The sequence below is a fragment of the Petromyzon marinus genome, chromosome 55 (assembly GCF_048934315.1).
Source record: "Petromyzon marinus isolate PM22_M1 ecotype Great Lakes invasive population chromosome 55, UKy_Petmar_22M1.pri1.0, whole genome shotgun sequence".
Lineage (NCBI taxonomy): Eukaryota > Metazoa > Chordata > Hyperoartia > Petromyzontiformes > Petromyzontidae > Petromyzon > Petromyzon marinus.
The window spans coordinates 12,040,519-12,064,169 of NC_133721.1; the positions used below are offsets into that span (position 1 = coordinate 12,040,519).

General features: G+C 53.0%; 1 protein-coding gene across 1 annotated transcript; it reads left to right on the plus strand.

The window, feature by feature from the left end:
- The first annotated feature begins 943 nt into the window (after positions 1–943).
- On the plus strand, positions 944–23,454 carry LOC116954513 (acetylcholine receptor subunit gamma-like). Its single transcript, XM_032975079.2, has 12 exons — positions 944–1,092; positions 3,139–3,284; positions 4,906–4,950; positions 5,222–5,331; positions 5,583–5,738; positions 6,717–6,814; positions 7,795–7,995; positions 8,658–8,772; positions 13,353–13,467; positions 16,483–16,726; positions 20,973–21,109; positions 22,572–23,454. The coding sequence occupies exons 1-12, from the start codon at positions 1,038–1,040 to the stop codon at positions 22,737–22,739; spliced, it is 1,590 nt and encodes a 529-aa protein (XP_032830970.1). The 5' UTR covers positions 944–1,037; the 3' UTR covers positions 22,740–23,454.
- Positions 23,455–23,651: the final 197 nt, after the last annotated feature.

Sequence of the window (23,651 nt, forward strand, 5' to 3'; positions counted from 1 at the left end):
TGGTTAGCGCGCCGCGCTACGAACCCGGCGACCCGAGTTCGATTCCCGCTCACGGCCACCACCGGTGACGATTATTTCAACTGCTCCTGGGCCTCCCCTAGGTCGACTCAGCCTCAAACAAGTAACAGCTGTGGTGTGTGGTGAACATCGCCACTGGGGAGACAAAGGCGGCCGGGCGTGGTGGATCCAAGTTCCGGGCGAAGCCAGGTAGTACAGCTAGTAGACCAATAAAGGTGACGTATCATCACGTGGACATTTATAGTAGCAGTCAAATACTACAAACGCGTCATGTTGATTCTAGACGCGGAGGGAAAAACCGGAGGAGCCAGAAAAAAATCCACGCGACCACGGCGAGAAGACGCCAACTCCAAATATACAGCAACAGGCGTCAGTGCCGTGATCGATCCCACGACCTCCTGTATACCAGGCGAGGTTGTTAACATCTCGCCACGGAATGTTAGTAACAATGAAGAAACAGACTGTGCCTCCATCCCACTAACCATCCCTCTACGCAAAATACAATATGTAAAAGTATTTATGCAGATCTCATCAGCCTTATTGCATCATTTCAATACGAGAAAAGCTCTGGGTCGGTTTTGACATTCAGTGTCTCATCAGCAGTGTCAAAAAATGCTTGGACCATCGGCTCAACACACATAAACTGAACCGGTTTTGACATTCAGTGTCTAATCAGCAACCGGTTTACCCGGCCATCGATGAAACAAACTCCAAAACGTCCGTTTCGGTTCGGGCAACAGCCGACTGATGTAAACCCCATTCACACACAGGCCGCGTGTCCGTTATCACAGAGACAGCTGCGACTGTCGACTCAAAGTGTTTTGGGCTCGAGTGGTGGTGGAGGGAGGGGGGAGATGGCTGGGTGGTGGTGGTGGGGGTGGTAAGATCGCACGTCCCCCCTACTGTGTTCGGGTAACGGTGTCTGTCAATTCTAAATATACCCCCGTGCCACAGGCAGAGAGACAGAGAGACAGAGAAGCCATCGCCTCGCCTCTCGCGGTCGTGAAAACACACGGGAGATGGAGCCTCTGTTGCTGATGATGATGATGATCTGGGCGATCGGCCATCCCGCGGGTAACGAACTCCTCGCATCGACTCGACTCGCGTTGAGACTCCACGGAGCGCGTGCGTCTTTAACCGGGCGTCGCGCGCGATTCTTTCGTACCGTACTTAGGCCAACCGTGCTAATCGGAGGCGAAATGTGTTGTTGTTGTGTGTGAGTTGTTGTTGTTGATAGTCGTTGAGCGATACCCGTCCCTGGGCCTCCCCTAGGTCGACTCAGCCTCAAATGAGTACCTGGTGCGGTTGTGTAGTAAACATCGCCACTCGGGAGACAAAGGCGGCCGGGCGTGGTGGTGGCCACCCACCCCCTCGCGTGCCGTACCGGCCTTCGTAGGTGCTACTCGCTTCGCAGCACTTGCCCCAACAATCTGTTACAGGCTACACGGGGACTCTTTGTCCTTGTTAATAAAAACTGATTTTCTGGTCAAATGATCCACATGGAGGCGGGAGCTCATCTACTGGTCACAGCCCTCAGCCAGTGATGGGAATTCCACATTCCTATGGCGGGGGCGAGGCTATCCACAGGATAACCACTCTTTTGACTTCCCTACAAAGTAGTGCAGTGCTGTACTCAAGTTAAGGATTTTGTCTTAACCATACTTCACCACGCTGGTCACCGCAGGTTGTTCGAGAGGAAGAGCGGAACGGGTTACGTAATCACTTTTTGCACCGATGTCAGCCGTGGTCGGATATCGAACTCCGGTTTTCCCACCTCCACATTGAGACACGCGCAATGTGATGACCCAGATGATTTTCATGCTATAAATGTCCGAATGATGGGGCCGCCTTCTTTGAGCTATCATCTGTGGCCAGGTCGCTTCTGCAAAAATAAGTGAACACCTCGGTGGCCTTTAGCCTGGTAGGATGGGGATGGTTTAATGTTGTTTTTTTGTGTTTGTGGTGTTGGGCGATTTGTTTACTTTTCCTGTACTTGGCACCACTATCGTGTTTACGTAATCGTTTGTTGTTGTAACGTTCTTACCCCGTGCCCCCGACTGAGCAGCTGAGACAAAAGAGCTTATTAGCTCTTCGGATTCCTCCTGCAGTCGACATAATAAACATTCTGGCTCTGAACTCGAAGTCTGCGCTAATGAACTCGGCGGGACTGATCCGGTTCCAGCGGGGTAAAGGCGCAGCACTGCAACGGCCTTCGGACGCCACTGCTGGGGGAAAGTCGCCTGAGCTATCGGGAGTCCTCGACAGCTCCCCCCCCCCCTCCCAAACCCCATCCCCTCTCTCTCGAGTGCTTTTGGCCTACTCTTCCACGTTGGGGATACTTCTTGGAAGTGCCTGGAGTCACCGCCCCCACCCCCCTCCACGCGGTGCATTGCGGGTGGACGTACTTCGACGATGAGGGGCGAGGGAGTGGCAGTTGTTTTTAGACTGCCGCACCCGGAGATCGCGCGCGTGCCCAGCCACCCCATTACCTGCTGCCTGCGCCTGAGATTGCATCTCCAGTTTGAGACGCCGTCGCCCCTTCATTTTCCCTCCTCCCTCCTCCCGCACCTCCACCCCCTCCCTATGCCCTAGGCACCCCTCCACCGTGACCACCCCCTCTACTCCCTCCCCTAGGCACCCCTATACCGTGACCACCTCCCCTACCCCCTCACTATCCCCTAGACACCCCTATACCGTGACCACCTTCCCTACCCCTTCTCCAATCCCCTAGATACTCCTATACCGTGACTACCTCTCCTACCCCCTCCCCTAGACACCCCTCTACCGTGACCACCTCCCCTACCCCCTCACTATTCCCTAGGCCCCCCTATACCCTGACCACCTCCCCTACCCCTTCCCCTATCCCCTAGGCACCCCTCTACCGTGACCACCTCCCCTACCCCTTCCCCATCCCCTAGGCCCCCCTCTACCGTGACCACCTCCCCTACCCCTCCCCTATCCCCTAGGCCCCCCTCTACCGTGACCACCCGTTCCTTATCCCCTCGCACGCGACTGCCATCTAAACAATTTAAATTTTCATAGTGAGCCACCTGGCTGAATATTGCGCTCTCTCTCTCTGCATGCACACAGAGAGTGTAAGAGATGCCTCTCTGTGTGCAGCACTGCTCGTGAGTGGCGAGAACCAAGAAGCGCGACTGTTCAAAGACCTCATGACCGGCTACCAGAAGGCGACGCGCCCGGTTAGCACCCAGGACACGGTGATCGACGTGCTGGTCAAGATGACGCTCACCAATCTCATCTCGCTGGTGAGCTCATGCCGAAACGTTGGCATCGCCAACGCCGGGCGGTGGTGGTGGTGGTAGCGGTGGTAGTAGTGGTGGTGGTAGTGGTGGTAGTGGTGGTGGTAGTAGTGATAGTGGTGGTGGCAGTGGTCGTGGTAGTGTTGGTGGTAGTGGTGGTGGTAGTGGTGGTGGTAGTAGTGGTTGTAGTGGTGGTAGTGGTCGTGGTAGTGTTGGTGGTAGTGGTGGTGGTAGTAGTGGTTGTAGTGGTGGTGGTGATAGTGGTGGTGATAGTGGTGGTGGTGGTAGTGGTGGTGATAGTGGTGGCGGTAGTGGTGGTGGTAATGGTGGTGATGGTAACGGTGGTGGTAGTGGTGGTAGTGGTGGTAGTTGTAGTGGTGGCGCCGCAGCAGTGATGCTTACGTCTCGTAGCGAGAAGTTCCTCGGTTCGATTCCCTACTCGGGCGCATTTGTGCGTAGAGTTTGTATGTTGTACCTCTGTTCTGCAGAGTGTGAGTGGAGTTTGTATGTTGTAACCCTGTTCTGCAGAGTGTGTGTGCATATCCACGAATGTGCTATTAAGAGATGGGGCCTTACCATCAGTACCACAAAAAACGAAACACCTGCCTGGGTATTTTATGTGATCAAACACTCGACCCCCCCTCCACTCCCCATGAATGATGGGGTAGTGAGCTTATGGCCATCCCCAGACTGGCAATGGAGGTCTCACTCCGAATCAGTCTGGCCGCATTATCTTTTCATCGGCTGCGTAACGCTGCTGTGTGGAAGCTACCTGGCCTATCGCTCCGCACGAAGATTCCGGTCTTCTTGGCCACAGTCATGCCCTCCCTTTTCTCTGCTGATCAGTCCCAACTGCCTGGACCCTGATCAGTCCCACCCGACTGCCTGGGCCCTGATCAATCCCACCCAGCTGCCTGGGCCCTAATCAGTCCCACCCAGCTGCCTGGACCCTGATCTGTCCCACGCGACTGCCTTGACCTTGATCAGTCTCACCCAGCTGCCTGGGCCCTGATCAGTCTCACCCAGCTGCCTGAACCCTGATCAGTCCCACCCAGCTGCCTGGACCCTGATCAGTCCCACCCAGCTGCCTGAACCCTGATCAGTCTCACCCCACTTCCTAGACCCTGATCAGTCCCACCTGACTACCTGGACCCTGATCAGCCCCACCCGACTACCTCAACCCTGATCAGTCTCACCCAGCTGCCTGGACCCTGATCAGTCCTACCCGATCTGCGCTGGTTTGAAACGTCCAGGCTGGCCTGCCCATGCTCCCATCGTGAGTTTAACCAGGCTGGATTGTGTGAGGAGCTTGCGAGATCCTTGAGACATCTGGACATCACTCCGATCATCAGCGCTACGAACCTGCACGACTTGAGCTCCGTTCCCGCTCGCGGCCAACGTCGTGATGACTACCCGAACCGTTCCCGGACCTCTCCCTAGATCGCTTCAGCCTTAACTGACTACTTGGTGCTGTGTGTCAGCATCGGCACTGGGGCCTGGCGTGGTGCTGGCTACCCACGTAGTCGTGTGCCGTGCCGGCCTTCATCGGCGTTCACGGGCAGCACTTACCCCAAATGGTCTGTTCAGACTACACGGGGGAACTTGGCCTTTGTCTTTGTGTTCACAGAAAGAGCGAGATGAGATTTTGACAACAAACGTGTGGCTTGAGCTGGTGAGTAGCAATTATCTCTGCGCACACCCACGTGTGTAATTCCGACATCAACATCATCGCCACCGTCGTGAAAACAACTTGACAATTCGTTACCGCTTCAGCACACTGGTTGTGCGTTTGAGAGTTGTGGTGAAACCCACCACCACCTCCTCCTGTTCCTGTTTGGGTCTTCAGGAAATCCTCGAGTTGGGAGTTTCCCGGCCTGGTCGTCATTCGGCTCTGACCTCCGTCAACCTCCACCCCCCCCCCCCTCCACCGTTATCCCCATCAGCAATGGGTGGACGAGCGGCTCAAGTGGGACGAGACCGAGTATGGGGGCATCGACATCATTCGCGTGCCCTCGAAGATGGTGTGGCTGCCCGACATCGTGCTGGAGAACAAGTAGGGGGGGAGGGGGGGGGCACGGCTGTCCGTGCACCTCGCTCCATCTCTCCACCACCACCTCCCCACCACAATCTGCCCCACATCTTGAAACTATACTTGTCGTGGGGACAGACTTCGGGCTGGCGGGCGAGAGTTACAAATGTTCATAATTTATAATGAACACCACCACCACCGCCATCGTTATTATTTGTTATCCGTGACGGCGGCATCTACGCGTGTCGTGTGTGGCTGTGCGCGCGTGCGTGCAGCGTCGACGGCCAATTCGAGATCACCCTCTTCGTCAACGTGCTCATATATCCCTGGGGCCTCGTGTACTGGTTGCCTCCCGCCATCTACCGCAGCCCCTGCTCCATCGTGGTCACCTACTTCCCCTTCGATTGGCAGAACTGCTCGCTCATATTCAGGTGACGACGACGACGACGACGGAAAGATGCGGTTGGCTTCCCTGCCTGCAAAACGAGTTAGGTTTCCAGAAGTCTGTTTCGTGAGTCGATTTGTTCGTAAAGTCCAACTTTTACCCACCCCCCCCCCCCCCTGTCGATTTGCAAAACGCGTTGTAACGGCGTGAACACTAAACACGGGGGAACGGCTTTAAAAGATATATGATCTCCTGTAGCTGTAGATGCCACTGGATCTTCACGTTCTGCAGACGTAGATTCCACCACCGCCGCCAACTATTGCACGGCGGTTGAATTTACGTCTCTCGGTCCGAACAGGCAACTGGACATACGGACGAGGTTTGTACCTATGTCTGAATGTTCGTAGGTTGAATGTTTGTAAGTAGAGGAGTACCTGTATTACCTCGTTTGCTGTGTTTAGTTTAATCATCCTTCCCCCCCCGGCCCCCACTACTGTGATTAGCACGATTGGCTGAATATGGTTGGTGCAAAAGAAGTTCAACATACATACTGTACATCGACTCAGAGACCCACATACTTAAACAGAGATCCCTAGACCCACACAGAGACCAATAAACTTACATAGCGCTCCATAGACTTAGACAGAACTCCATAGACGCACACAAAGACCCAAAGACTCCTACAGAGACCAATACACTTACATAGAGCTCCATAAACTTAGACAGCGCTCCATAGACTCACACAGAAGCCCATAGACTCACACAGAGACCCACAGACTCACACAAAGACCCAGAGACTCAGACAGAGGCCCATATACTCACACAGAAGCCCATAGACTCACACAGCGTTCCATAGACTCGTATAGAGATCCATAGACCCTGATTAGTTTCATGACTGACTGGGCCCTGATTAGTCCCCTGACTGACTGGACCCTGATATGTCCCATGACTGACTAGACACTGATTATCATCCTGACTGACTGGACCCTGATCAGTCCGCCCTCGTCGGCGCTCCTGTGAGCAGGTCGCAGACGTTCAGCTCCAAGGAGATCAACCTGGTGCTCACGCTGGAGGACAACGCCACCGTCGAGTGGATTCACATCGACCCGGAGGCCTTCACAGGTCCCGCGCCGCCACCAGCCTCGTGCAAGCGCTTACCCCTTTGTGGCCTGCCGCATTGGAGATCCCCCGTGTGGGAGATCAACTCCGCACCATGCGAAAACACCGCCTGACTAGCGCGCGCCCTATTACCCGCAATGCCAAAAGGAGCCTTACTAACCCTAACCCTTACTAATGCAACCCTTACTAACCCAACCCTTCCTAATGCACCCCTTACTAATGCACCCCCTTACTAACGCATCCCTTACCAACCCATCCCTTACTAACCCGTCGCTTGCTAACGCATCCCTTACTAACGCGCCCCTTACTAACGCCACACTAATATTCACGTGAAACAAACGCCTGGCTGAAGATGCCTTACTAAAAAAAACACTACCTCACTAACGGACGCCTTACTAACGAATGGCTTGTGCGTCCTTCGCACCACCGTAACGTATCCAAACGTGCTCATCGGAGATGCCTCACTCGTATTGAATCTCTCTGTACACCGTGGCCTTACTAACCTGGGTTCAAGGGGGGGGGGGGTAGTGGGCACGGGGTGGGGGTAGAGAGAGGAAGGGGGGATGGAGCGGGGGGGGGGGGGTGACGGGGTGGGGGGTGGGCGGCGTAGCGGTTAATCTGGCGACCCGAGTTCGATTCCTGCTCAAGGCCAACACCGGTGACAATCATCTGAATCGGACCTGGTCCCTGCCTAGATCGACTCAACCTGAAAAAAAAGAGAACCTGGCACGGTGGGTAAACATCGGCACTCGGGAGACAAAGGCGGCCGGGCGTGGTGCTGGCCACCCACCCCTCGCGTGCCATGCCGGCCTTCATAGCTGCTACAAGCTAACACCACTTACCCCAACATTCTGCCAAGGCTATACTTTGTCTTTGGAGGGGGGGGGGGGAAGAGTCGTGGTGGTGGTGGTGGGGTGGGGGTCTCGCTCAGGGACGACGTCCGCCTCCCCCGCCGTACCCCCCCCCCCGCCCGCCCGCCACAGAGAACGGGGAGTGGTCAATCCGCCACCGCCCGGCCAAGAAGATCACCAACGAGCGGTTCCAGCCGGAGGACCTTGAGTACCAGCAGGTCACCTACTTCCTCATCATCAAGAGGAAGCCCCTCTTTTACGTCATCAACATCATCCTGCCCTGCGTGCTCACCTCCTGCCTGGCCATCCTCGTCTACTTCCTACCTGGCAAAGGTGCGCGCGCGCGCGCCCGCCCGCCCGCTCGGCGCGTGAGTGTCCGGCGTGCGCGCGTGTGCACGTGTGTGCGTGCATGTCTGTGTGCGCGTGTGTCGGGAGCGGTGGTGCAGCGGTTAGCGCACTGCGGTGCGAACCCGGTGGTCCGAGTCCGATTCCCCGCTCACGGCCACCAACGCCGGTGACGATTATCTGAACTGGTCCTGCGCCTCCCCTAGGTCGACTCAGCCTCAAATTAATACCTGGTGCGGTGTGTAAACACCGCCACTGGGGAAACAAAGGCGGTCGGGCGTGGTGCTTGGCCACCCACCCCCTCGTGTGCCGTGCCGGCATTCATAGGTGCTCGCTAACAGCACTTGCCCCAACAGTCTGGTAAGGCTATACGGGGTATATTTGTCTTTGTGTGTGAGTGTGCATGTGTGAACCGGTCCTGGGCATCCCCTCAGTCGACTCAGCCTTAAATTAGTAGCTGTTGCGATTGTGTGTAAACATTGCCACTGGTGCCACTGGGGAGACAAAGGCGGCCGGGCGTGGTGCTGGCCACCCACTCCCTCATGTGGCATCGTGTCAGCCTTCATAGGTGCTGCTCGCTAACAGCATTTGCTCCGACAGTCTGTTAAGGCTACACGGGGGATCTTTGTCTTTGTCTTTTCCTCCTACAGCCGGTGGACAGAAGATCACTTTGTCCATTATGGTGCTGCTGGGGCAGACTGTGTTCCTCATCCTGATCTCCAAGAAAGTTCCCGAGACATCTCAAGATGTCCCACTCATCGCTAAGTACGGCTGCCCCCGTTCCCACAAGATATCACAGTCAGAATATTGATTTATACTGTAAGAGGAATCCGATGAGCCATGAAGCTCTTCTTTTACGGATGTCCAGTAAGGGGGGGCACGGGGTCAGAAGGTTACAACAACAAACAGTACACAATCACGATAGGAGTGCAAAAATATATACAGGGTGTTTGAAAACTATGGAACCAATTTCAAAGCAGTATATTTAACGATTGCAACATGTTACAATTACACGAAAAGTTACAAACGGTTTAATGAGTTATCAAGTTTTACTAAACATTTTATAAATGCTCTATGTGCCCTCCTCCTGCTGTATGGACAACATCGAGACGATAGTTGAATTCGCCCCAAACGCCTCTCATCTCAGGTTTCCCTCTGACGTGCGTGGACGCCCTGTGCTCTGCCCCTTACATCAACAGCAGCCCGATTCCTCAAACTGTCGGTACCAACGACGAACGCTCTTTGACAGTGGTGTATCAATGCCAAAACGCCGTTGAAACGCAAGCTGCACCGCAATTACGGATTCAGTCTTGCCGAACTGCAGAACGCAAAACGCCCCTTGTGTTTGCGGGGGTCACCATCTTGCCAATGACTGAGACTAGGGGCTGTTTGTGCGCTGGGGTCACCATCTAGAGAATGACTGAGGCTAGGGGCTGTTTGTGCACTGGGGTCACCATCTAGAGGGTGACTGAGGCTAGGGGCTGTTTGTGCGCTGGGGTCACCATCTAGAGAGTGACTGAGACTAGGGGCTGTTTGTGCGCTGGGGTCACCATCTAGAGAATGACTGAGGCTAGGGGCTGTTTGTGTGCTGGGGTCACCATCTAGAGAGTGACTGAGACTAGGGGCTGTTTGTGCGCTGGGGTCACCTTCTAGAGAATGACTGAGACTAGGGGCTGTTTGTGCGCTGGGGTCACCATCTAGAGAATGACTGAGGCTAGGGGCTGTTTGTGTGCTGGGGTCACCATCTAGAGAGTGACTGAGACTAGGGGCTGTTTGTGCGCTGGGGTCACCATCTAGAAAATGACTGAGGCTAGGGGCTGTTTGTGTTCACTGGGGGTCACCATCTAGAGAATGACTGAGGCTAGGGGCTGTTTGTGCACTGGGGTCACCATCTAGAGAATGACTGAGGCTAGGGGCTGTTTGTGCGCTAGGAGAGGCGTCTCGCGGTAATCATTTGAAACTCTATGCCCGGCCCTCTCTATGCCCCGCCCTCTATATGCCCCGCCCTCTCTATGCCCCACCCTCTCTATGCTCCGCCCTCTGCATGCCCCGCCCTCTCTATGCCCCGCCCTTTCAAGTGGTAAGAGTTTCATTTATGGGCGGTTCGTGGATGCAGAGATACAGTATAGCGATTTCAAATCAGGTCCATCGTTTTCAAACACCCTGTATATAAAGAGAGCTTCAAAAAATTAGTAACACTTACATGGGACTATCGTTTTTAATGTAATAAGAACGGCTAATCCACTGTAACAAGATAACAAATGTTATATTAATAACTTTTAAAAAGTCAAAAGAGAATCCACTTGATCGCCATCATTGTCAACGCATTGCCTGGAATCTTCTCCCGGTGGTTTCCAGAGCCCGGAGGCACATTTCTTCGTGGTATTGAAAATTCCCCGAAGTGTTAAAAAAAAATTTGAAGCACCCTGTGCTAATAAAACTAAGCTGTGTTTTTATTTCATCAGCTATTGCCCCATTTATCTATTAGCTTATTTTTTTAGAAGCAAGCCGGCTACAAAGGACAGCTCAACGAAGTGGGCTTATCATCACGTGCACATTTATAGCCGCCAAATTCTCTAGACCGCGCGATGTTAATTCTAAATGCGGAGGGGATGAAAACCGGAGGACTCGGGAAAAAATAATCCACGCTACCACCACGGGGGGGGGGGGGGAGAGAGAGAGAGAAAGAAACACCACAAACTCCAAATATACAGCAGGTGTCAGGGTCAGGATCGAACCCACGACCTCCTGTATACCAGGCGAGGAAGTTAACATCTCATAGCCACCGAGATGATGATGATGAGAGAGAGAAACACGCAAACTTCAACTATACAGCACCAGGCGTCAAGGTCGGGATTGAACCCACGACCTCCTGTACACCATGCGAGGTAGCTAACATCTCCTAGCCACCGTGATAATGATGATGATGAGGGAGAGACACGCAAACTCCAAATATACAGCACCAGGCGTCAGGGTCGGGATTGAACCCACGACCTCCTGTACACCAGGCGAGGTAGATAACATCTCATAGCCACCGTTATAATGATGATGAGGGAGAGAGAGACACGCAAACTCCAAATATACAGCAGCAGGCGTCAGGGTCGGGATCGAACCCACGACCTCCTGTACACCAGGCGAGGTAGTTAACATCTCATAGCCACCGTGATGATGATGATGAGGGAGAGAGAGACACGCAAACTCCAAATATACAGCAGCAGCAGGCGTCAGGGTCGGGATCGAACCCACGACCTCCTGTACACCAGGCGAGGTAGTTAACATCTCATAGCCACCGTGATGATGATGATGATGAGGGAGAGAGAGAGACACGCAAACTCCAAATATACAGCAGCAGCAGGCGTCAGGGTCGGGATCGAACCCACGACCTCCTGTACACCGGGCGAGGTAGTTAACATCTCATAGCCACCGTCGCGACCGTAAATGCTGCGGGTTGCACGCCGTCCGCTCCCCGCTCGCAGTGGACGTCGCCGACGATCCCGTGGCGTCGTTCGAAGACCGACGCCACGTGTGCCGACGTCACGGTCCAAATCCCCCCCCACCTCACACAAATAAATAAATACTCCGCAAGTTACTCACGCGTCCCGGTTTGTAACGCCACCCCCCCCCCCCCCCCCATTTACTTTTCACCTTTATTTAACCCGGTAAAATAAAAACCTTGAGGGTGAAAACCCTCTTTTGCGACAGGAACCCTTGCAAAAAGTCAGCAAAAATAAATCACCACACCGCATACACACGCACAATACGAAATAGCGCAATACAAAACATTAAAAACATAAAGTCACGTAGAATGAGAATAAAATAATAAATTGATAAAATAAAATAACACAATAATATTCTCACGACGTTTCGGCCACAACACAAGGCCGCTTGTGTTGTGGCCGAAACACAAGGCCGCTTGTGTTGTGGCCGAAACGTCGTGAGAATATTATTGCGTTATTTTATTTTATCAATTTATTATTTTTTTCTCATTCTACGTGACTTTACCGAAAGAACCAAAGAAGATGAATCCTTGCAGTCACGAAAGCTTTAAATCAAAAATTAAAAACATAATTACAATGGCCAATGACATTTTTTCTTCTATCGGAGCTTTGGAATCAGACAGCGGTGCCCCCTTCTCTAGTTCTTAAATCGTCTCTCAACCATTCCAGGACCAAGCATCGTGATGGGAAAAATATTGTTTCCCCAATTTTAAGTCTTTGCCGAAGGACTAAAATGTTATGTCCGCACCCAGCACACCACATCCAGTACACCTCCCGCTACGGGTGTGGCTTACGACGACTGCTCCTGCTGCTACTGCTTGCGTGCCAGCTACGAGTGCTCTGGGCTTTGCTGTCACAGTTCCAATGGGTGCACTTTGTAAATCGACTTCTCTTGTTACGTCACTCACAAATGGGTGCACTTTGTAAATCGAGTTCTCTTGTTACGTCACTCACAAATGGGTGCACTTTGTAAATCGAGTTATCTTGTTACGTCACTCACAAATGGGTGCACCTTGTAAATCGCGTTCTCTTGTTACGTCACTCACAAATGGGTGCACCTTGTAAATCGAGTTCTCTTGTTACGTCACTCACAAATGGGTGCACTTTGTAAATCGAGTTCTCTTGTTACGTCACTCACAAATGGGTGCACTTTGTAAATCGATTTCTCTTGTTACGTCACTCACAAATGGGTGCACTTTGTAAATCGATTTCTTTTGTTACGTCACTCACAAATGCGTGCACTTTGTAAATCGATTTCTCTTGTTACGTCACTCACAAATGGGTGCACTTTGTAAATCGATTTCTCTTGTTACGTCACTCACAAATGGGCGCACTTTGTAAATCCATTTCTCTTGTTACGTCACTCATAAATGGGTGCACTTTGTAAATCGATTTCTCTTGTTACGTCACTCACAAATGGGTGCACTTTGTAAATCGATTTCTCGTGTTACGTCACTCACAAATGGGTGCACTTTGTAAATCGATTTCTCTTGTTACGTCACTCACAAATGGGTGCACTTTGTAAATCGATTTCTCTTGTTACGTCACTCACAAATGGGTGCACTTTGTAAATCGATTTCTCTTGTTACGTCACTCACAAATGGGTGCACTTTGTAAATTGATTCCTCTTGTTACGTCACTCACAAATGGTTGCACTTTGTAAATCGATTTCTCTTGTTACGTCACTCACAAATGGGTGCACTTTGTAAATCGAGTTATCTTGTTACGTCACTCACAAATGGGTGCACTTTGTAAATCGATTTCTCTTGTTACGTCACTCACAAATGGGTGCACTTTGTGTGTTGCCCCCTCCCCCCCCGCCCCCGCCCGCTCCTTCCACCCTTCAAGGTACCTCATGTTCAAGATGATCGTTGTGGTCATCATCGTGGCCAACTGCGTGGTGGTCCTCAACGTGTCCCTGCGGACCCCCAACACTCACAGCATGTCCCAGCGCACCCGAGAGGTGAGCCCCCTACGCTCGCTCACCCGCGACAGCCGCGCCGAGTCTCAAGGTTCGCTGCTCAGGAGGATCCTGCCAAGTTTTTTGTAGTGGTGGGGGAGGTGGGGGCAGGGGTGGGTGGGATATTGCTCCTGCTGCTGTATGATCCAAAATAGAGTCATTGATTTGGCAGGTAATCGCTCTTCGGCTTTGGGATGTTTTTTTGCCCGATTGCAGTTCCACCGTCGGTGTGGGTTTAGCTATGGGAGGAGGGTAATGGGAAAACCCGGAGGAAACTCACGTGGAACGGAGGGAAATAGAATGTACAAACTCCACACACACTCATAAAGGGAAGATCACCCGTGTAACCTTTAACAGGTTATGGAAAAATAAGGATAGATTTTACCCTTTCTGGCTATAAAGCAGGAGGTGTTAAGATGTTCAAACACCAAATCGATACCTTTTGCAAGGAATCAAGTACTGCATTAACAGCACACGGTACTTGAACATGCATACAAACATGCTGTGGAAATACAGCGTGCTTCAAAACAATGTTCACACCTACATGGGACAATGGTTTTTAATGGAAAAATAACGGATAATGCACTGTAACATGATAGCAAATATTCTTGGTTCTTTCGGTAAAGTCACGTAGAAGGGAAACAATAAAATAATAAAAATATAAAACAATAAAATTCTCACGACGTTTCGACTGCAACACAAGCAATCATCATCAGGTGTGAAAACCACAAATGTTCTTGCTGTGGTTTTCACACCTGATGATGATTGCTTGTGTTGCAGACGAAGCGTCGTGATAATTTTATTGTTTTATATTTTTATTATTTTATTGTTTCCCTTCTACGTGACTTTACCGAAAGAACTAAGAATTTTAATCCCTGCAGTCACGAAAGCTTTAAATCAAAATGATAACAAATGTAATGTTAATATCTCCATAAATACAATGAGTCTCCAACTTGTTCGGCATCGTTGTCAACACGTGACTGGAATCTTATCCAGATGGTCTCCAGCAGCGCATGTCACGTGGTGTTGTTGCAAAATCTCAGAAGTGTCTAACAAAATATGTAAGCACCCTGTATATGCATGTTCACCACAGAGTAGTGTGTGTGCTTAATGCCGACTTGATTCCTTGCAAAGGTTTTATATATTTGGCGTTTGGATATCTTCAGGCCTGTTTTGTTGCCAGGAAGGGTAAAACATATTCTTACTTTTTCATACTTTGATACTGGCAGGACAGGTCACAAACCCAATCACCAACGACTCACTCACCCATCACTCACCCATCACTCACCCATCACTCACGACTAACTCACCCATAACTCACCCATCACTCAGCCATCACTCACCCACGACTCACTCACCCATCACTCACTCATCACTCACCCATCACTCACCAATCACCCACGACTCACTCACCCATCACTCACCCATCACCCACGACTCACTCACCCATCACTTACCCATCACTCACCCATCACCCACGACTAACTCACCCATCACTCACCCACCACTCACCCATCACCCACGACTAACTCACCCATAACTCACCCATCACTCACCCATCACTCACCCATCACCCACGACTCACTCACCCATCACTCACCCATCACCCACGACTCACTCACCCATCACTCACCCATCATTCACCCATCACCCACGACTCACTCACCCATCACTAACCCATCACTCACCCATCACCCACGACTCACTCACCCATCACTCACCCATCACTCACCCATCACTCCCGGGGAGACTGACCAATGCCCCAGGATAGTAGCTACCTCACTAAACTAAACCGAAAAGTTTTATTTTACCAGTTGCAAGGCCCACGGAGCTGTGTAGCACTTATTCAGAAGCGGCCTGGCTCTCGCGAGTGAAAGCTCATCACGTGGAAATTCATAGCAGCCAAATACTCTGAACGCGTGACGTCGAGTCTAAACATGGAGGGGATAACCGGAGGGCCCGGAGAAAAATCCACGCGACCACGAGGAGAGAGAGAGAAACCGCAAACTTCAAATATAGAACAGGTGTAAGGGTCGGGATATAACCCACGACCTCCTGTGGACCAGGCGAGGTAGTTAACATCTCCTAGCCACCGTGATGATGATGAGAGAGAAACCGCAAACTCCAAATATAGAACAGGTGTAAGGGTCGGGATATAACCCACGACCTCCTGTGGACCAGGCGAGGGAGTTAACATCTCCTAGCCACCGTGATGATGATGGTGAGAGAGAGACACCGCAAACTCCAAATATACAACAGGTGTAAGGGTCGGGATATAACCCACGACCTCCTGTGGACCAGGCGAGGTAGTTAACATCTCCTAGCCACCGTGACGATGAGAGAGAAACCGCAAACTCCAAATATACAGCAGGTGTAAGGGTCAGGATATAACCCACGACCTCCTGTGGACCAGGCGAGGTAGTTAACATATCCTAGCCACCGTGATGATGATGAGAGAGAAACCGCAAACTCCAAATATAGAACAGGTGTAAGGGTCGGGATATAACCCACGACCTCCTGTGGACCAGGCGAGGGAGTTAACATCTCCTAGCCACCGTGATGATGATGGTGAGAGAGAGACACCGCAAACTCCAAATATACAGCAGGTGTAAGGGTCGGGATATAACCCACGACCTCCTGTGGACCAGGCGAGGGAGTTAACATCTCCTAGCCACCGTGATGATGAGAGAGAAACCGCAAACTCCAAATATACAGCAGGTGTAAGGGTCGGGATATAACCCACGACCTCCTGTGGACCAGGCGAGGGAGTCAACATCTCCTAGCCACCGTGATGATGATGAGAGAGAAACCGCAAACTCCAAATATTACAACAGGCGTCAGGGTCGGGACCGAGCCCACAACCTCCTGCGGACCAGGCGAGCCAGTCAACATCTCACCACAGCGGCGCCCGCTCACCGCACTCGATCGCTATCCTGGCGCACACCAAAAAAACATCAACCCAGCAACGGGTGGCAACCCCAAATGTGCATCTCAACCCCCACCCCCCTCGCCCCGCAGATCTTCATCGAGCTGCTGCCGCGTCTGCTGCGGATGATCGCCGAGGAGAGCGCCGGCGAGCCGGAGCCGGAGGCCGAGCTGGGCTGGCCGGGTGGCCCTCCGATGGCCGGGGACGGGCGGCCGCGACGGCGCAGCTCGCTGGGCCTCATGGTGAAGGCCGAGGAGTACATGATGAGGAAGCCGCGCAGCGAGCTCATGTTCGAGCGGCAGCGGCAGCGCCACGGTCTCACCGGGGCGCTCAACGGTGAGGCTCGCCGGGGCCGGTGACAGCGGGGTTCCTAGGTTCGAATCCCGACGAGGTTGATGGTGGTTGTGGTTCCTAGGTTCGAATCCCGACGAGGTTGATGGTGGTTGTGGTTCCTAGGTTCGATTCCCGACGAGGTTGATGGTAGTTGTGGTGGCTGTGTTCGAATCCCGACCAGGTGATGGTGGTTGTGGTTCCTAGGTTCGAATCCCGACTAGGTTGATGGTGGTTGTGGTGGCTGTGTTCGAATCCCGACCAGGTGATGGTGGTTGTGGTTCCTAGGTTCGAATCCCGACGAGGTTGATGGTGGTTGTGGTGGCTGTGTTCGAATCCAGACCAGGTGATGGTGGTTGTGGTTCCTAGGTTCGAATCCCGACGAGGTTGATGGTAGTTGTGGTGGCTGTGTTCGAATCCAGACCAGGTGATGGTGGTTGTGGTTCCTAGGTTCGATTCCCGACGAGGTTGATGGTAGTTGTGGTGGCTGTGTTCGAATCCCGACCAGGTGATGGTGGTTGTGGTTCCTAGGTTCGAATCCCGACTAGGTTGATGGTGGTTGTGGTGGCTGTGTTCGAATCCCGACCAGGTGATGGTGGTTGTGGTTCCTAGGTTCGAATCCCGACGAGGTTGATGGTGGTTGTGGTGGCTGTGTTCGAATCCAGACCAGGTGATGGTGGTTGTGGTTCCTAGGTTCGATTCCCGACGAGGTTGATGGTGGTTGTGGTGGCTGTGTTCGAATCCCGACCAGGTGATGGTGGTTGTGGTTCCTAGGTTCGAATCCCGACTAGGTTGATGGTGGTTGTGGTGGCTGTGTTTGAATCCAGACAAGGTGATGGTGGTTGTGGTTCCTAGGTTCGAGTCCCGACCAGGTGATGGTGGTTGTGGTGCCTGGGTTCGATTCCCGACCAGGTGATGGTGGTTGTGGTGCCTGGGTTCGATTCCCGACGAGGTTGACGGTGGTTGTGGTGGCTGTGTTCGAATCCAGACCAGGTGATGGTGGTTGTGGTTCCTAGGTTCGATTCCCGACGAGGTTGATGGTAGTTGTGGTGGCTGTGTTCGAATCCCGACCAGGTGATGGTGGTTGTGGTTCCTAGGTTCGAATCCCGACTAGGTTGATGGTGGTTGTGGTGGCTGTGTTCGAATCCCGACCAGGTGATGGTGGTTGTGGTTCCTAGGTTCGAATCCCGACGAGGTTGATGGTGGTTGTGGTGGCTGTGTTCGAATCCAGACCAGGTGATGGTGGTTGTGGTTCCTAGGTTCGATTCCCGACGAGGTTGATGGTGGTTGTGGTGGCTGTGTTCGAATCCCGACCAGGTGATGGTGGTTGTGGTTCCTAGGTTCGAATCCCGACTAGGTTGATGGTGGTTGTGGTGGCTGTGTTTGAATCCAGACAAGGTGATGGTGGTTGTGGTTCCTAGGTTCGAGTCCCGACCAGGTGATGGTGGTTGTGGTGCCTGGGTTCGATTCCCGACCAGGTGATGGTGGTTGTGGTGCCTGGGTTCGATTCCCGACGAGGTTGACGGTGGTCGTTATTCGTTCTCTTTCTCTCTCCCTTCCCTCGTGCTCCTCCCACTGGGCAGGAGCCTCCTGACAAAGAGTTCTTGAGACTCGATGAGGCTCTGCCTGCTCGCTGAACACGTGGAGCGTTAACAATAATAGCAACAACAGCAACCAGGCAGCGGTGACGTCACCACGGCGCCTGTGCCAGGCTAGGTGCACTTCGAGGCTATCACTTGAATGTCGAAGGATCGCTGCTGGCAGGAGGTCACGGGACAGACCCGCCAGGTGCCGTGGGTTGACTGACGTGAGATGACCGGCAGATGTATGTTGAACTTCTTTTGCACCGTACATAGGCAGCCGTGCTAACATGTGCCCCCCGCCCCCCACTGTTACAACTTGTGTGCGGCGTGCGTGTGGAGTACGTGTGGTGCGTGTGGTGCGTGCGGTGTGCGTGTGGTGTGCGTGTGGTGTGTGCGGTGTGTGTGTGGTGTGTGTGTGGTGTGTGTGGTGTGTGTGTGGTGTGTGTGTGGTGTGTGTGCGGTCTGTGTGTGGTGTGTGTGTGGTGTGTGTGGTGTGTGTGCGGTGTGCGTGTGGTGTGCATGTGGTGCGTGCGGCGTGCGTGTGGTGTGCGTGCGGTGTGTGTGGTGTGTGTGTGCGGTGTGTGTGGTGTGTGTGTGGTGTGTGCGGTGTGTGTGGTGTGCGTGTGGTGTGTGTGCGGTGTGTGTGCGGTGTGTGTGTGGTGTGTGCGGTGTGTGTGTGGTGTGTGTGGTGTGTGTGTGGTGTGTGTGCGGTGTGTGTGCGGTGTGTGTGTGGTGTGTGCGGTGTGTGTGCGGTGTGTGTGCGGTGTGTGTGTGGTGTGTGCGGTGTGTGTGGTGTGTGTGGTGTGTGTGTGGTGTGTGTGTGGTGTGTGTGTGGTGTGTGTGTGGTGTGTGTGTGGTGTGTGTGGTGTGTGTGGTGTGTGTGTGTGTGTGTGTGTGTGTGTGTGGTGTGTGTGTGGTGTGTGCGGTGTGTGTGCGGTGTGTGTGTGGTGTGTGTGCGGTGTGTGTGCGGTGTGTGTGTGGTGTGTGTGTGGTGTGTGTGGTGTGTGTGGTGTGTGTGTGTGTGTGTGTGTGTGGTGTGTGTGGTGTGTGTGTGTGGTGTGTGCGGTGTGTGTGGTGTGTGTGTGTGGTGTGTGTGTGGTGTGTGTGGTGTGTGTGGTGTGTGTGTGTGGTGTGTGTGTGGTGTGTGTGGTGTGTGTGTGTGGTGTGTGTGTGGTGTGTGTGTGGTGTGTGTGGTGTGTGTGTGGTGTGTGTGTGGTGTGTGTGTGGTGTGTGCGGTGTGTGTGCGGTGTGTGTGTGGTGTGTGCGGTGTGTGTGTGGTGTGTGTGTGGTGTGTGTGGTGTGTGTGCGGTGTGTGTGTGGTGTGTGTGGTGTGTGTGTGGTGTGTGTGTGGTGTGTGTGTGTGTGTGTGTGTGTGTGTGTGTGTGTGTGTGGTGTGTGTGTGGTGTGTGTGTGGTGTGTGTGTGGTGTGTGTGGTGTGTGTGGTGTGTGTGTGGTGTGTGTGGTGTGTGTGTGTGTGTGTGGTGTGTGTGTGGTGTGTGTGTGTGTGTGTGGTGTGTGTGGTGTGTGTGGTGTGTGTGTGGTGTGTGTGGTGTGTGTGTGGTGTGTGTGTGGTGTGTGTGTGTGTGTGTGTGTGTGTGTGTGGTGTGTGTGTGTGTGGTGTGTGTGTGTGGTGTGTGTGTGGTGTGTGTGGTGTGTGTGTGGTGTGTGTGTGGTGTGTGTGGTGTGTGTGTGGTGTGTGTGTGGTGTGTGTGTGTGTGTGTGTGTGTGTGTGTGTGGTGTGTGTGTGGTGTGTGTGGTGTGTGTGTGGTGTGTGTGTGGTGTGTGTGGTGTGTGTGTGGTGTGTGTGGTGTGTGTGGTGTGTGTGTGGTGTGTGTGTGGGTGTGTGGTGTGTGTGTGGTGTGTGTGTGTGGTGTGTGTGGTGTGTGTGTGTGTGGTGTGTATGTGGTGTGTGTGTGTGTGTGTGTGGTGTGTGTGTGGTGTGTGTGGTGTGTGTGTGGTGTGTGTGGTGTGTGTGTGGTGTGTGTGGTGTGTGTGTGTGTGTGGTGTGTGTGGGTGTGTGTGTGTGTGTGTGTGGTGTGTGTGGTGTGTGTGTGGTGTGTGTGTGGTGTGTGTGTGGTGTGTGTGGTGTGTGTGGTGTGTGTGTGGTGTGTGTGTGGTGTGTGTGGTGTGTGTGTGGTGTGTGCGGTGTGTGTGTGGTGTGTGTGTGGTGTGTGTGGTGTGTGTGGTGTGTGTGGTGTGTGTGTGGTGTGTGTGTGGTGTGTGTGTGGTGTGTGTGTGGTGTGTGTGTGTGTGTGGTGTGTGTGTGTGTGTGTGGTGTGTGTGTGGTGTGTGTGGTGTGTGTGTGGTGTGTGTGGTGTGTGTGGTGTGTGTGGTGTGTGTGCGGTGTGTGTGGTGTGTGTGGTGTGTGTGTGGTGTGTGTGTGGTGTGTGTGGTGTGTGTGTGTGTGTGTGGTGTGTGTGTGGTGTGTGTGTGTGGTGTGTGTGGTGTGTGTGTGGTGTGTGTGTGGTGTGTGTGGTGTGTGTGTGGTGTGTGTGTGGTGTGTGTGTGGTGTGTGTGTGGTGTGTGTGTGGTGTGTGTGGTGTGTGTGTGGTGTGTGTGGTGTGTGTGTGGTGTGTGCGGTGTGTGTGTGGTGTGTGTGGTGTGTGTGGTGTGTGTGTGGTGTGTGTGCGGTGTGTGTGGTGTGTGTGTGGTGTGTGTGGTGTGCGCAGGCTCCGACGGCGTGAACGTGGGCACGACTCCGGAGCTCTTCAAGAACCTGTCGCAGTACGGAGCGGAGATTCGCTCCATCGTCGACTCCTGCAAGTTCATCTTCGAGTGCATCCGCGACCAGAACGACCTCGCCAGCGTGAGTCACCGACCCCGCCACCCCCACTTCTCTCCCCCCGTCCGAGGCGACCACTAAACTAAACTGAAAACTAAAACATGTTTTTTTTCATTTCACCAGGTAAAGCCCATTGAGCTACGTAGTTTATTTTTCAGAAGCTACCTGTCTCTTACGAGCGATAACCCAACGAAGTGGCTTATCGCGTGGAAATGTAGAGCGGCTGCTTTCTACGTCGGTATTACCGTTTTACGCAGGAAAGCCGAACGGAACGGTTAAACACAATAACACAACGCAGGGCGGTTCAGGTCGTAAGTCGGGCGTGTTCGTAAGTCGGGGACTGCATGTTATGTTTAATAACGTATCCGTGGGTCCGGGGACACCGCTAAAAGAGAACTCGCCATTTCGGGAACGATCTCTAACCTGCGGGTGGCTATGAGATGTTAACTACCTCGCCTGGTATGCAGGAGGTCGTGTGTTCGATCCCGACCCTGACGACGCCTGCTGCTGTATATTTGGAGTTTGCGTGTTCTGCTCCCTCCGTGGTCGCGTCGCATATTTCTCCGATGCCTCCCCCCCCCCCCCTCCACATTCAGCAGAATGGACGTCACGCGTTCAGAGTATTTGTCTGATGCTATCAATTTCCACGCGCTGATGATGCTGATGGTCGTGATGATGATAAGCTGTTGTCATTTGTGATAGTCAGGTCGCTTCTGAAAAAGAGCGACGTAGCAGCTCAGTTTCAACACGTAGCAGGCATTTGCGTACCAATATTATTCATGATAAAGTTTTTGTAAGTGTATAAATGTTGTGTCGCAACCCTCCACCAAACCGGCACGGCCAGTAAGCTTTGTGACGTCGACAACGCGCCAATCAGTTTACTCCTGCAGCCCACCGGTCCGTTGGAGAAGTAATTGTAGCTGTCGTGGATTTACTCCCCAACAACACGCCGGTGGGCTGAAGGAGTAAACTTATTGGCGCGTTGTTTACGAAGCAGCTCAGCGGGGCCTTACCTGGTGAGATAAAAATAAAAAAACGTATGGTTAGTCGGTGCGCTATTGTCCCACGCCATCAAATTGTTTTGACTTTAAACTTTCGTGGCTGCAGGAATTCATGTTCTTTGTTTTTTTTCGGTAAAGTTACGCAGATAGAAAAGCAAACGAAAATTAAAATGTTTAAATAAAAGCAAAACACAACGACGTTTCGATCGCAACACAAGCGGTCTTCATCAGGTGGAGAGAAAAGAGGGGGCAAGCCCTCCAAATCGTGTTTTTTTCTTTTATTGTTATTATTATTTTAATTTAATTTTATTTAAATTTTCTATCTACGTGACTTTACCGAAAGAACCGAGAATATGAATATCCACACCATCACTTTCCGCTGCATCCCTTTCCACCCCCACGCCACCGCGCCCTCTCCCCCCCCCCCCCCCCCCCCACCGTCTCGTGTTGTCGAGCTAACGAGGGCCCCGCCACTCTCCTTGCAGGAGAACGACGAGTGGATCCTCATGGGCCAGGTCATCGACCGCCTCTGCTTCTGGCTCATGAGCATCCTTATCCTGCTGGGCACGCTCAGCATCTTCCTTATGGGCCACCTGAACGCCGTGCCGCTGCTGCCCTTCCCCGGAGACCCCAAGACATACACCCCCCCGTAGGGGGACCGCCACCCCCTGCACACCCCCCTCCCCCCAACCCACTCCCGGCCACACACACAAAGACATAGATCCCCCGTGTAGCCTGTAAGAGACTGTTGGGGCAAGTGCTGCGTTGCGAGTGGCACCTATGAAGGGAGGCACTGTGGCACATGAGGTGGTGAGTGACCATCACACACAACAACAACAACAACCACCGCCATTCGCCATCTTGACACCGCTGGTACCAATCATCGGCAAGTCCACTCAGCTCCACATCCTCCTGTGCCACATCACTCCATCTCTTCTCTAGCCCGTGCCGCGCCTATTTAGCCCCCTCACAGACACCCCCACACACGCTCCCACACGCACACCCCCACGCACACCCCCACACACCCCCACGCACACCCCCACGCACACCCCCACACCATCCCGTTCCTGGTTTCCCACCCCGCGCTCACGACAACTCCCGTTGGTGTTGTCCACAAGAGGCCGCTGCGCGCGCCTTGTTGGCGAGGCTCGCTCCCTCCACGCGTGTGGCTGTCGTCGGGTGGTGGAGGGCTTCGTGAGGGCACCAATTCGGTCTCGGATCACCACGTGGCCTCGCCACCAAATAGTCCGCTAGTATAGGCCACGAAACTTGTACGATTCGTAAACTTGACGTATTATCCGTCACGAGTGCGCCTAACACAATCAGCACCGGTCGTTTTTATTTTTAAATAAATTCTTAATCGACCTACACGCGTGCTTTTGTGTCGTGCAACCCCTCCGCCACCTCGCGCAAGTCGACCGCACAAAAAGATTCCGGTTGCCGCGGGAGCTTTCGACAGACGGGATAGCGTGACGCCAAGTAGCGCATTAAATCATTTATCCACGCGACAACACGTGGATTTGTCTTGAAAACCGAAATCGCGTCAAGGGGTGTAGAAAACGAAC

Coding starts and splice junctions, on each gene's coding strand:
- LOC116954513 (XM_032975079.2), top strand. CDS start 1,038: ATGGAGCCTCTGTTGCTGATGATGATGATGATCTGGGCGATCGGCCAT. Junction 1,093..3,138: donor GGCGATCGGCCATCCCGCGG/GTAACGAACTCC, acceptor CTCTGTGTGCAG/CACTGCTCGTGAGTGGCGAG. Junction 5,739..6,716: donor AACTGCTCGCTCATATTCAG/GTGACGACGACG, acceptor TCCTGTGAGCAG/GTCGCAGACGTTCAGCTCCA.